At 34.1% G+C, this 14,805-nt stretch overlaps 2 protein-coding genes across 2 annotated transcripts; one reads left to right on the top strand and one right to left on the bottom strand.

The window, feature by feature from the left end:
• Positions 1 to 433: 433 nt before the first annotated feature.
• Positions 434 to 3,359, bottom strand: LOC113680775 (cytochrome c oxidase subunit 5A, mitochondrial). The gene is made up of 4 exons (XM_027197819.2): positions 3,200 to 3,359; positions 2,747 to 2,828; positions 1,615 to 1,892; positions 434 to 665 (listed from the first exon to the last, which is right to left on the bottom strand). Exons 1-3 carry the CDS (start codon positions 3,261 to 3,263, stop codon positions 1,628 to 1,630), a joined length of 411 nt encoding a protein of 136 aa, XP_027053620.2. The 5' UTR covers positions 3,264 to 3,359; the 3' UTR covers positions 434 to 665; positions 1,615 to 1,627.
• A 10-nt stretch (positions 3,360 to 3,369) lies between these two features.
• Positions 3,370 to 14,644, top strand: LOC113680774 (uncharacterized). The gene is made up of 6 exons (XM_027197818.2): positions 3,370 to 3,589; positions 5,145 to 5,663; positions 11,067 to 11,191; positions 11,385 to 11,459; positions 11,707 to 11,853; positions 12,545 to 14,644. The coding sequence occupies exons 1-6, from the start codon at positions 3,530 to 3,532 to the stop codon at positions 12,672 to 12,674; spliced, it is 1,056 nt and encodes a 351-aa protein (XP_027053619.2). The 5' UTR covers positions 3,370 to 3,529; the 3' UTR covers positions 12,675 to 14,644.
• The last annotated feature ends 161 nt before the right edge of the window (positions 14,645 to 14,805 follow it).

The following is a 14,805-nucleotide window of genomic DNA, read 5'->3' as shown; positions in this document are numbered from 1 at the left end:
TCTTGATCACTCCTGGGAGTTAATGGTTAAGAAGAAATGGTGTAATTGTACCAAGGTTTGGCAAGAAACTCCTTGTTTTTGTCTGTTCCCATGTTAGTGGGAATTTCACAAACTCAAGAAGCCTCTGCGAGGTAAAAGTACCCTGTAATGAGAGCTTTTCCATTATCATTAACATTTTTAAGCTACCAAGAGTTTATACTGTCCAAAGACCACCCCCATCTCTTGTTGTATCCAATCACAAGGTAGGTAAGGCAAATTGCACAAGACTGATTGGAGTGGCAAGGTGTGTGAAAAATCAGTCAATCACTGCGGGCCATCTTGTCTAGGGACTCTTTATCAACCTTTGTGACCAAAGAATTTGATGGTTATTGTCATGGGTCATGGCTTGTTAATATTAAACCAACCACCTTCCAAAATCACTTTGACAAGAAAGTTGTTGCATTGTACATTTAATCTACATACACCCTAGGTGGTCTTATCACAGTTTACATCAAACCCTACTTAAGAAAAAAAGCATTGAGTCACCAAGTGATGCAAAAATTTCAAAATTACATAGCCAAGTTTAATGTCATGTCAAAATTTTATAACACAATACGAGATAATCCAGTTCAAAAACTTCTCATCAAAGTCAGTATGTGCATCTAACACCACTTCAAACACAAGATCTGAAATATACAAGAAATGAAAGGATTACTCATAGCTCAAATTGGAAATAAAAGGAGTGAAATTTGTAGCAGTTACAAATACATGTATCTGGAGGAAGATAAGAACAATCAAATTTTCTCATATCTAATTGACAAAATTTGTTATCTTCAAGTGCAGTGAACACAAGCTGCAAATTATTATGTAACATAAACAAAAAAAAACCACACACACTGCACTACAAAGTAACCTGGAATTTTCTTTAAAAATCATTATGCAATTGTGTGTAACAATAAGGGCTGATTATCTAAACAAAGTTTTAACAACGTTTGGGAATCATAAATGCATGCAGAGAACCTAGAAGTTAAATTCAAGGGTGATTATTTAAATAAAGTTTTAGTGAAGTTCATGAAAGAAGCCACAAACCCTTAAACCAAATGACCAATTTTCCTCCTTAACCCTGTTATGGGGAACAACTAGTAGGAAGCTAGCTGTGCTCAAAGATGGGTTTTAACACTGCTTACACAAGCAGTTTTTGTTGTATATCCCGCTTTGACCTTTTGCTTTCAAGAACTAAAACTATAACATCATGAAAAAATAGGACTTGGCCATGAATATCCTCTGACATTCCTTTAACCCTCACCCCTCTATTTCCCGCTCTTCCTTAATGCGCAGTTGTGAAAGGCAACTTTTTTAGCATGATCTTTGTCATATTACATCTACATAAAATGTATAAAAACCCAAATGACAACATTTACCAGTTTTAACAAATCAAGGGAAAGTCTACAGGTCAATTTTAAAATCTACATGAGCTTCCATCCTCTGACCCCTTTGCTTTGGAAAAACAGAAAATTGTGAATGCCTTTATTGCACCATGTATGTTAAAAATTGCAGGAGGCAAACTGCTTCCCAACACTGTGCTAGAAACTGCAAAAAAAAACAAAACCAACAATATAAAACCATTAAGTATACCTTGCAATTGGCATCATTTGGCCAAACCAAGCTCTTCAGGGGTGGAAAGTCCTAATTCTTCCATAGTGGGTTTGATTTCACCCAGAATGTAGTTATAGATTTCATTGCTTCCAGCACCTTTATCGTAAACTGCTTCAAGAACCCTGACAGTCATGGGAAAGTCATTAAGTCGACGGCAGGCATGGAGCATTGCAATAATGATCTTGGGTTCTGGAACCAAGTCATGTCCATAGATTTCATTCAGTCCTTTACGCAACTCCCAAGCATCAAGGTCTGGTCTAATAGACAAATATAATTAAAAAGAAACAAATTTCAAATTCCTCAGCAAAACATCACATCATTAATCCCAGCAAGAACTTTGAAGTTTTAAATATTAAACAAACTAAAAAAATTTGGATCAATATCAGCATCTGGGCAACTGCCCACCTACCCCTCCCCTAACCCAACAACAGTCAATTGATAACAAGTGAGGGTTAATGTTGGGTTAGGGGAGGGGTAGGTAGGCAGTTGCCCAGATACTGATATTGATCCAAAAATTTCAAGTGGATTTAAAGGATTGAATACTAAGTACAATTGTTAACCTTTATCTTTAATAGTAATTTTGCACAAATCTTCTTTTGTATCTTTTTTTCAATTTTCATGTAAAACAGCTCCAATGAGATGCATGCATAATAACAATTTAATGTACCATAAAAGTTTTAGTAATTATAATAAGGTTATGTAAAAGAACATTTCAGGCAAAAAAAAAAGAAAACATGTTCAGCAGGTGGAGAAACATGACCTTTATGATTTCAGCACAACCCTATGTCATTGTAAAACAAATCAGCAGTCCTGAAGGCAACTAATTCCTTTCACTTTTTCTTTTATTAATCAAAGAACTGTACATAAAATGAAGTATAGGGCTGTGTGGAAATCTTACCAAGTGGCCTTCTAACTGTTTATTGTACACAACAAGTACTAATTTTCTACTTAAAGATTTTCCTGGAATCAAATTGGTAACTGAGGCAATATAAGACGAAAATTTGTCGAGAAATAACTTTCAAACTACTCCTTTTAAAGTGTTGTTTACATATTGTTCATGTACAAGTAAGACAATGCAAATTGAACTGTGAACTTAAAGGAAAAAACCTGCCTTGAAAAGTAAGCGTGCCATCGGTTGTCAAACGCTTCATCTGATTCTTTGGGTTTGCTGCTCATCTTTCGTGATGTAACACCTGGTTTTAAGCAAATTGTTTTAATATCAATTGCAGCATGTCATTTTCAGTAAAAATTCCCTTTCTTGAAAAATTCACGCAGGAAACCCAATATCCTTCTTCGTCGCAAACCTGTAATCTCAAAACTTAGGTTGTTACCGCTCCTGAAAATATGACCCTAATTTGAATATAAATCAGTTATTCAGAAACCTCGTACATCTTTAGACGCTTGAAGTCCTGTATCGTAAAATTCAACACCACTAAACTATTTGATTTAGGAATGAGAGGTCACGAATCGGACTATGTTGAGTATTCTGGAATTACTGCGTCGATTAGTGTTGCCCAGTCTCTTAGCTTCCCTCGCAGATTCTAGAGTCATAAAGGAACCTTACCCAGCATCGAGGCAGCACCTCTCATGGAGGGAACCACAAGGCGGCTGGCAACACAACGGAGCATCTCGCAGAACTACCGCTACTCAAGTAATCCAAAATGGCGACTAGGTACCGATACCCGGTGGTCTGTGCGAAACGTGCGTGACCGCTGAAGGAGGAGGTGTGCTTTGCAGGCGCAGAGGGGTATGATTATGTGACCGAGGTGAACGGTGAAGGTGTCAAGTTATTTCCCTTTGAAACCGATTACTTGTGAGACTTTTGTGAAGGATCTTAATTTTCCATCGTTGGACACGATGTAAAAGAGCTCAAAAGAGGAGGTTAGCCAGTTAAATGAGCATCATCGATGAAGATAATGGCTTCGAGGGCAATGACAAAAAGGGTGAATCCGAAGTGAGTACTTTGATTAACTATGCATAACATTTTGACAATAGCCTTGACAAATGAGTTTGTTTCCAAAGTTATTGCACTTATTTTGATTGTTATCGAGCTAGATTTAGATGATTTTATGTCGTATTATAATAAATACCTCACAACTTCTCACAGCTGGTGGGTTTAATATGAAAAGCACATTCGAAAGACAATCTACGAACCACAATAAAGTAGCCTGTAAACAACAGAGAGCTGCAATTTAGTATGGAAATCCCATGTCAGGAGGAGGTAGCAAAGAGGGTTGCTCCAAACTTCATCGGAAGACAACTTCACCTGGCTTCTTTTTCACAACAACGAAATTTTGCCTGAAATTTTCACTTTCTCATTACCATGTCATCCCAAGGTGTCAAATTAAGAAGGTAATTATGTTTAAGCGGTTTGGGATGTAAACAAAAAATTTCAGTGATATTCAGTTATCCAGGGCCATGCTTGCTCAGATTAGTTTTACAGGATTTGATAAACAACATTGAAATAACCACTTCCCCTCAGGCTGTAAATATCCTATCCAACTCTGATTCAAGATTCCTTGAGGCTTGTACCACTTAAAATAATAGTGGAGCTCGCAGAGCGTAACCCCATAATTATACAAAATAGTAGTAACCCTTCAAGCCAAAAAAATTTGGATGTACAAATGTACGACTGTATGACTGTACAAGGTGCTGCTTTTAACATGTGTGGTCAACTGTTCTGCAGGCACGCCAACGCCACGGCTTTGTCCAGTAGTCCAGTGGTCAGTGCACTGGGCTCGAGTCGGATGACCCAGGTTCTAGTCCTGGCCGGGGCAAGGCGTTGTGCCCTTGAGATGTGCAGGAAAAAAAAATGCGAGCTTCGCTTTTAGCCTTGGCTAAATCTATATATTAAAGTGGCTGTAAATGGTTTTGTCAGTTCTAAACACCAATTCCTTGATGCATTGCAGCTTTAACACTTTTTCATTTGTATCCTCAGAAATTGTGTCTAAAAAATGCCTAATTATTATTTCTTATTTCTTTGACTTACAGGGTTACCATAACAACACTACATCTTCTTCAAAATGCCCTTAATTTGGGCTTTATGATCCTGTACCTAAAAATTTAGTTCATTGATACCCCCTTTTTATTGCTGAATTGCATCCAGTGTACCAAGATGGATCCTCCTTCAAAAGTTACAAAATTCTGCATTTACTGGTAGTTCAGAGCTACCTTAGTTTTTTATAGTTTTCATTTGGCACAATTGATATAGCTTTTCTAGAAGGAGGTTAAAATCTTGAATGTGTTAAGTTGAAAGAACTATCCAATGTTGAGTGTTTTTGTTTCTCTAGTTTAAAAGTGGAAATAAGGAAAGCTGCAACATAGATTGTAAGTTGTTGCACAACCAATCCTTGAAAGTCAAGGAGAAATCATTATGATCAGCACACTAATTAGAGATCTGTATTACCTAACACTTTTAACTAGTGCATGTCCTATCAGTCAATGAGTTTTAAGTACAGTATGTTAAGATTGTTCTGTGTACTATTATAACCAAAATTTTGTTTCTTCAGCCAAACCTTCAGTGGTCTCCATTCAAGCAATATGATCAGCTTAACAGAAAAACTACAAGAATTGATATCAACCTAGTTAAATCTGTGATTGATAACACTTTCCCTGATACAGAACTTAAAGATGAAAGAGAGTGCAAGGACCTTGAAGCACTTGTTAATGTCCCTTGCTTGGCAAAACTTGTTTGTAATGATAAACCTCTTTCTTTGGGAAACAATCCTACTATATCTGAATGTGCTTGTGGAAGTCTAGCAAAGAGGGAATGTGTTTGTTTGTGGGAAAGCTTGCAAAACAGCTTCTTTCGAAAGACAACTATTCAAGGTACCGAGGTGACTTGGTGGAGGAACTTTTTACATCTATTTAGCCTGGGAACAAAGGTAGAATCAAGGTTTGGGAAAGGTTCTGCATTGGATGTCTCAGAAGATCTGAATGATAAGCATCCTATTTATAGTGGTTCAGGAAAGCTCCGAAATGGATTTTATGTTTCTTCAAATGGACTTGTGTTCTCAAGTGAGATTAAGGTACAAAACTCACCGGTTTTATTATGCAAAGTTGTATCTGCAAACACCCCTTGTTAGTGACTAATTTGCAAAAATACCAAAATTTCATGTTGAAGTTGAATCCGTTATCACTTACAATAAGTGTAAGACCCTTAGCTTTTATCCAATAATGATCTCTCTAATTAGAGCTGGCTGTTTAGAATCTTCCATTTAAACACCCACATGACAATCTGCTTTTAATGTCACCAAGACAAGAAGTATATAATTTATTTCTTAACATTTTACACCCTCACATCAGTGTGCATATTCTCCCTACTGTTGTTAATACATTTCCTAAGGTGCTGACAAGGAGAATTCTCTCAGCAATCAAAAGCTTCTTAAGTTGGTGATCATTTCTTTTATTCTCCTGACATAAATGTGTGATTCAGTGGTGATATTGTAAGGAGAAATAATTGGATGCTAGTCAGGGGTCAAAGGGTGAAACAAGTATTGGGATTATAATCAAAACAAACATTTCAACTCACAATAGAAATTACAAGAGGTTTATTGATTGAATTAGACTTACCATAGCTATAAACCAAACTTGAATACACTGTCTCTGATAACATGGACTTTATTCAACTATTTTATTCAACTAATTTGTTTTTGTGTTTTTTAACATTACCATATCCCACCAGCATAGCTTCTTCTTTCTGTATATGTATATAGACCATATGCAACCCACAGATCCTTTATTTGCTCTGACTTAGGGCCAACACTCAAACTGTCAGCTTTAGAAACTCTTTACTGCGGCAGATTTACATCATCAACTCAATTGATTAAACTAAATGATCTTTTTATACCTCCTACTGATGCATGTGCAACAACACAGTTTCTCAAGAAACTTACCCTTGGTATGCTGATTTTGCTTTACAATTTATCACTACCTCCAACTCTCTGATTTGCACAATATGCCTAATGGTATGGTTTACTGCTGCGTTAGTGTTGAAATGTTTTTACAACCCAGGTATGGTACTTTTGATACTTGGAACCATTACAGTGACTTAACACTTCTTATTATTATAATAATTAATTATAATTTTTAATCATAAAATTATGATTGATATTGCTTGCTAATGCTTCAAACCTCAAATTGATACATGTATGTGGTGTCCTGACTTCTTGAGAAATCTTGCCATATCCTGTAGCCTTAGGTGTCTACAATCCTCTTCAAGATCTTTGCTGCATCCAATAAGAAAATTTTTCTAATGAACAACTGATTTTAGAAACTCCAATCTTGCTAAATCATGTTTTTAAATGCTTGATCACTCTTCCAAGTGCTGTGATCATGTTTGTTCCTATAGTTCCTACATAATATTGTGTGTCATCATCTTGCCCAGTTTTCCTTACAGAGTGGAAGCTTTGAATTGATGGGCCAATTACATGTAAATAATTGGTTTTTCCAAGCTTTAACCCTTCAAAACCTAAGTCATTCATTGAGATCATGTGAATAAAGTAAATGATCACCAACCTAAGAAGCTTTTACTGTGAACTGAATTCTCCTTATCAGCACTAAAGGAAATGTGTAAGGAACAGTATGGAGAAAATGGATACTTATGTTGGCATGTATAGGGTTAATTGAAAATTTTGAAACCAATGTTGACTGCATGAGGACTTTGTGATGATCTATTCCTGGGAAGAGTCTCAAAAAAAGCTTTGTTCTTCAGTTGCATTGCAAGTTTGCACTGTTTTTGGTTACATTTGGCATCAAAGGAATGTTTAAGAAATTAATTATAGCTCATGCATTCCTAATCAGATGGAACAGTTCTTTTTATCCTGTTCACATCGCCATTTATTGCAAAATATTTACGTTTGGTTCCCACATGCCAGTAATTGATATTATTACATGTACCTTCAGACCACTGAAAACATGTTTCACAGACTCTAGTTTTTAACTGTATTTTGATCAATAATATCTTCAGTTGTGGCCAACAAAGATAAAATACCCACAATTTTTACTGTAAGTGTTCTCCATCATTATCAATATGTTTACACTGTTTGTAGTATGAATCATAAATTCACAATGAAACACGTGGCTTTTCCAATTTGTAAGACATATGATAAGACTTACATACATTTATGTTTTGATTGAATGGCTTGCTTCTGTGTGGTTCTTGTAATGAACCAGATATGTTTGAAGATTATGTACAACTTATTTTGCTTGACCGTGAAGGCAGCAGCACAGAGATTTTGTGCCTCTGTTGAATGCTGAAATAAAGCACAAAGAAAATTTAAGTTTGATTATTATATTGAAGATAGCAACCAACCAAAAGAAGGTTGTCATCACCAATTGCAAAACGATAAAATGTACCTTTTCTTTGTGGGTTTTTTTTTGGCTTTGAGCCTTTGAATACGAGGGTCTACTTTTTCCACTGATGTGAGATTTTAGTGAGTCACTGAGATACCATTTTTCTTTTTCAACATGCGTTCACATTGCCATTCATAGCTATGTTCAATTTCATGGACGATTCCAAATTTATGACCATTTTGCATCAATGTTTTCTTCCAAGTAAGACTTTCTATTATAATTATAATTAAAACTTGTAAATATTTTGATTTTGTTTTTCTCAAGCTGATACAGAGTTACTTTACAAAGATTACATATAGATATTTATTTTCAACTCGTCATTTATCAGAGGTGTATGCATTTGTTTTTTGTCAATTTTTCTTGACATGAATAAATTTTTGATGAATTTTTGATAAATTTTTGAATGAATTTTTGATGATGTTTACTTTAAATTTTGAATATTGATGGAATCACTAAAAATATTAAAGTCACTTTGAAACTGGAAAATGGAAGTGCATAGAGAACACAATCTAGGAAACTTTTTAAGGCAAGGATCTGAGTTTGGAGATTAGTATTTAGGACACCAAAAATGGATGAATTATTGTAATTGTTCCTTTAAATTCTAGGAATGTTAAGACATACACACGCTTTTAAGCTGAATATTGTTGAATGAATGTCGTCTTCTACAATTTTAATCATTTGTGGTTTTAATATGTGGGTTTTGTCCCATTAATTATTCATGAAATTATTACTGACATTATTTGTCACAGTGATTTTTTTTTAGAATCAGTAAGATCAACAAAATTGGTCCTATGGTTGCAGGTAATGAATTGGGTGTTAAAGTATTTCACACTGGCCCCACATTTGATTTTTTTTTTTCTCACATTTGGCAAAAAATTTGACAAAAATTGTTTTAAGATGAACTCAATATGTGAGGAAAATTACAGCCCAGAGATTGTACAATATTAAAGCAAACATTATTATGTAAATTCAGATGTCACTACTGTGTTATGGAAATTCTTGTAAGCCATTATTGACATTTAATCAAATGGAAGTGTAAAGTTTGCTGTATTTTGATTGGTTTGTTGTTTTCTTGTCAAAAACATAGTGACTTTTAAACAAATATTGCATGATTTGCCAACTTTATTTCTTTTTCACCAAATGAAAATCTCCATATTACATAGAGTGTGTCTGTCAAGTTGTCAGAAAAATATTTATCCTCCTGAACAATTATTTATGCATCAGCTTGAATATGAATCATATTTTGTTTTGACCAGGTGGACAATGTGTCTAATGTAGAGTTTTTTTTTTCACTAAAGCTGATTCGGTCATTAAAGAGCTCAAGGTTAAAAATATTTCCCTAGTGAGGGCCATTGGGAATCAATATAATGAATATTATTGTCATATGCCATTGAAAAATTGTCTCAATCACTGAGAGAAGATTTCAGTTACTATTGGATCCTTCTTTTTCTGATAAGAAACAATGTCATCACGACTGGTGGGTTAAATTTAAGAATCAACCATTTTGTGTTTTTCTTATTTTGTGTTTTTTCCCTTTTTTTTCCTTTTTATCGATAAGCACTCGTTAACCCTTAGTGTTTTCTTCCCTTCATGTATCAAATTTCTTTTTGTAAGACATACCGTTTTGAATTACCAAGATCAATCTGTTTAAAATTAGTTTTCATATTATTTTGATAGTAAACAGTATAGTGATTGTTAAGCATCTGACTCTATATCTCAGATATATTTTGAATCAATGAAGTAGAATTCTTCAAACATTTTAATTCATCCTTATTGTGGGCTAATACATTTTTTCTTCTTCTCACTACTTACTGTAGATAGCTAGAAATTAAAGAAACTCTCAGAGATGTTTTGGGTGCAAGTCAGTTTTTACTTTTCAGTGGTTTAAATTACATGAGTTAAAAATTTTTTTTGAAACTGGTAAAAATTTTAATATGAAAATAATGGAAAACAAAACATGATAGTGAAATGAAATATATATTGAAAAATTGAATTACCAAAAGATTCTAATTCTGCCTCGATTAAAGGGAAAAATACAAAGCAGAAAGTTACCTGCTTTATTCATTTGTGCAATCTTAAAAGATGTTGATGTCTTTGTTCATTTGAGCAATAAAAAAAGATATATAATGTCTAGTAGTTTTCACTCAATGACCTTTGTGGAACTCAAACCAAATGGGAAAAAGGAATTATTTGCTGTTGATAATTTTGATCTGTAAAATGATGTAATTTACTTGTTGGTGGCTTTCATTAAGTTAAGGTGGTTTTGATAATTTAATGTAGATCTTTGTTGCAGTATTTGTGAAGTCTGATGTTACGATTCTTGTTTTTAGTAATATTCAATGCCTTCGTGTTTATTTTGAAGAACCCCACATTGTGTGTACTTTCATGGATAAGTGATTGACTAGAAGCAACAGTTTTATAGATTCATGCGTATGTTGTGGTTCAATTATATCCTTGGTTCGAAATTTATTTTCCTTTGTTTCAAATTCATTATCATACATTACAACACCCAAAAACAATTTGAACCAAGGATAAAATTGAACTACAACAGATATACTGGACAATGTTGGTCAGCTATTTTTTCCAAATCTACCATGGCCCCATATGTTATCTGTTAGGGTGTTCCAAATCATTTATTCTAATCTATGTTAGGATGATAAAACCATAACTAATTGAATAAAGAGAGATATTGTTTATTTTTTACAAGCATGGGAGAAATAAAATAGTCTGGATTTCCCATGATAAGTCAAACCTGGAACCTTCCTGTCTGGCCATCAGGTTGTCAGAAAAATACTAAGCTTTTTACACTGTACTGTAATATAAGGGTTTTATGATCAAAATCAGATGGTTTAAAAGGTTGACAAATTGTGGCTGATACAGATCCTGACAGGCAAATTCCAGCTTTAATTTTTCTTTTCCTGAGTCGTAAGCATCTTTGATTCCACCTAAATCAGTACAGGTATCCCCCATCCACCTAATCCATTCCTTCAATGCCGTTCTGTGCTCATTTTTCCTTTTGCATACTGTGGTGTCTAAAAAAAGCTGCTGCAGTCACTATTCTTTTTTCCCTTTGCCAGACAAAAGCAGAAGAAAGGAAGCTTCTTTCTCATAGGATGGAAAGTGTCGAGTCTGACCAGGATGAAACACCTAACGAAAATCAACTGTTAAACAAAGAAAACAAAGCTAAGGATAAAACAGAACGGTTAGATAAATTACTCATATTGCATTTTAAAGTTATTTGCAGATAGAAAATTTAAACTGATAATTCTCAAAAAATATATGTGAAACTGTTAGTGACTAGTAACTGAACTTATTTCTTAAAAAAAGGAAGAATTGGAAATAGACTCTGGCATTGTAATGCTGTTATTTAATTTTTGTTTAATGTATTTTCATAGAAAATCAGGATTGTTTGCATCATTGAGTGCCTCCTTGTGTGCAGCAAGGTCTGGGATTCAAGGACTTTTGGAAAGGTGGGTCATTTAGTGCATTTCCCTGAGCCAATGTGGACTACAATCTGGGGCAAGCTGTGTTGAATAATACATGAAAACATCAAATTTTGACTTAGGACCTATAAAATAAGTCTTGGAACCTCAATGCCACCTTTTGATGTTGGATATTATAGGGGCACAAGCTTCTCTGAGTTAAAATTGTTCATTCAACCCTGTGCAGTGAATAAACCAGTGACCAAATGATACTTTGATTTAATAATTTTTTTAGATCCTCACCAAAGGAGCAAAGGCGCTCAACCAGTGTTGTACCCACAGGAGACAGTGATGGTGAAGATGATACAGAAAAGTTGACACAGAAACCAAATTTGCCAAATCCTGATGTAGATGGCTTTGATAATCATGACGAATTTACAAGGTGATTGATTGGTTGAAGATGTTTGACTGCATATTAAGGTTGACATCAAATCAGTGAATAATGCTCTCAGGAATACGGCAACTGACTCTTTAAAAATGTGTCTCAGAACAAAATTTTAAATTTATTTGTTTGGGGGGGGGGTGGGGAGGGGGAGTAGGGGGAACCTAAAGTTGTGTTCCCTTGGGAAAAGGTCCACTAGAATTGTGGTATCCTCATTCCTGTCATTCAGAGTGACCCAGACAGGATTTCACTTGACAGCATTTGTATATTTATTTAATTATTTTGCAAGAAGAAATATAACAAGAAGAAAAAAAAAGTGTCAAAGGGCTAATGTTTGATCCATAACTTAATTCTAATAGCAAAAGAAGTATGTGGCGAACATAATTATTAATAGTTATTGCATTATAAAAATAGTTCCAAATCACTGAATTATTGCCTTGTTAGTGAGTAACTGGGAGAGATAATTATTTGAAAAAAGCTTTGAATGTCCACATTGCCCTCTTTTTGAAATTACTAAGCACACAACTGTAAAATGGCTCATTAGGTTTCCTTTAAATGTTCTCTCTCAAAAACCTATGTGAAGTCTAAATGAGACATAATCTGTTACATGTTGAAATCAGTTTTTTCTATTGGATGGCAATGAAAGCCTAAAGCTGTTTGTTTATTTGTGTATTCGCACTTATATTCTCAGACAAATGGAAGCAAAGGGAGGTTTAACTTACCAGAGTGCTGACAGAACAGTTCACCAATTGTCCCATGATTCTTTGCCTCCTCCACTCTCTCTTCAGTCATTTCAAGCTGAAAATCAAGCTGGCAAATAGAATTTACAATATATGTTTATTGATTAAAATAATTACTTTGTTACTGGCCCAAGTTATTCAACCAGTACAATACCTTTTTGTCTTGTCTTGCTTATGATATCATGCTCAAGGGTGCAACATCTACAGTGAAACTCAGAAAAACCTTGAGGGCTGGCAATACAGATTAATTATCAGGCATGATATATCTTTACTGAACACAATATGGATGAGTAGTTTGTTATGTTGATATATGCTCACATGTCCTTATCATCCACACAGTTAGTCACTTGTGGGAGCTCTTTTATCACAACAGGATAAACAATTTTGGGGTGTCTTTCAGGTGTTCATGGTTTTCTGAGTTTGACAAGAACCCTTTAATTCCCAGAGATGATTGGTACAGAGATTCTCTACACACTATCAGTACATTTTCAGCAAATAGGTAACAAGAATAGACAAACGTATCATTAGGAGGATGAAATTTCGATATAACATAATTTACAAAGAGGAGCTCAGAATAGACAAAGTTTGCACCCTTAGAAGGCATGATCATGATGCAACAAAAATATTCTTCCCAAATCTGAAGAAGAGAATTACTCATTAGATCTCAAGTCTAAAGGGTTAAATATCAATAATATATGTTTTCAGTTAGTAATTAATTGTAGGGCTCTGCACTTGATTTCATTCTGACAGTTTCTTATGTTCAAGAAATAAGGAATTTTGAAATCAAATTATTAACATTAATTGAAGTCAATTAAAACTTTTAACTTCCAAGATCTGATTAGTAATTATTCTATCTGTAATATATATCAGAATAAGATATGACAATATGGTTCTTTATCAGCAAATTATCTCACAAATTATTTAAAACAGTGTTTGGGACAATTCACATTAAAGAGACTTGGTTACTCCAAATGGTGCTGTCAAAATTTTTGCTGAAATGCGACATGAGCAAGAATTTAAGTGGTAAGCTATTTCGGGGAACAATTCTGCTGGCTCCACTTTTTTGACATCATATGAAACAGTTTTCAGTTTCTGCTTGTGAGAGATTTTGGAAACAAGCATCTCTAAAAGTGGTCACTTACAAGAGGTGGTCACTTATGAGAGGTGGTGGATTACAAGAGGTTCTATTTATAGTGATTTGACTTAGAAACTTTTGGTATTTTGAAGAGGTGGTCTCTAACAAGAGGTGATCGCTTATAAGGGGTGGTCGCAAAGAAAAGTTTGACTGTTGTAACATGATTGAATACCACTATGAATGAAGTTAAATACTTAGATGTATGAAATAATTGTTTTTTCATTTTATTTGAGAGAAATGTATGAAAGATTGTGAGTTTTGTGAATTGCATAGTAAAGTGATTAAGTTTCACTGTATATGTTTTGGTTAAAAGTCAAAGCAATTTCAAACTAGTTTGATATCTATTTCTCTAGTATGTTCCTAATACATTACCAGAATCCTTGAGGAAATGTAATGGAAATCAAACTATTTTGAATTCATTTTAACTTGAAATTATTCCAAACCACAGCATATGTAGGTCAATCTAACTAACTTTAAAATTACTATCACATGGCATGAAGATTATTGTAATTTTTATGATTATTATTACTATTATTACTGATATGTCATAAAAGTATCTCTGAAGGGTTATTAAAAATTATTGTAAAGTATCAGATTTTTTCTTCACAAATTGTTTGACAAAATTGGTTAGAATCTGTTTTTGTGTTACCATGAAAGAGATGTTTCATATTTTCATTTGTGTTTTTTAATTTTTTACTATTATCTTGTAATTCATGTCAGAGCACAAAAACACTTATTTCTAAGAAATGTTATAAATGAAATATGAAAGAGAATGACTCGAATGTAATATATATGATAGAATTAATAATTTTTAAATATTTAGTGTAGTGAGAGATGTCATGCTGCACATGTAGCTGACCACAGATAAAAATTTTCATGATGGATTTCAATAAAAGTATTGTTTCCTCTGTTGTAAGGAAGTTCCAGGTAATTGATGTTTTGTCAGCCAAAGTAAATGCATTTAGGTACCCTTATCTGTGCTGGAGTCAAATGAGCCTCCATGACACACACAGGTGGGTGAAGGCCATTCCTCACTACTCATTTGTTCTTTTCCCTTTCCCTTTTGTCCAATAGCTG

The sequence above is a fragment of the Pocillopora damicornis genome, chromosome 4 (assembly GCF_964200805.1).
Source record: "Pocillopora damicornis chromosome 4, jaPocDami1.2, whole genome shotgun sequence".
NCBI classification, from domain to species: Eukaryota; Metazoa; Cnidaria; class Anthozoa; order Scleractinia; family Pocilloporidae; genus Pocillopora; species Pocillopora damicornis.
This window is presented reverse-complemented; position numbering and strand designations above follow the sequence as displayed.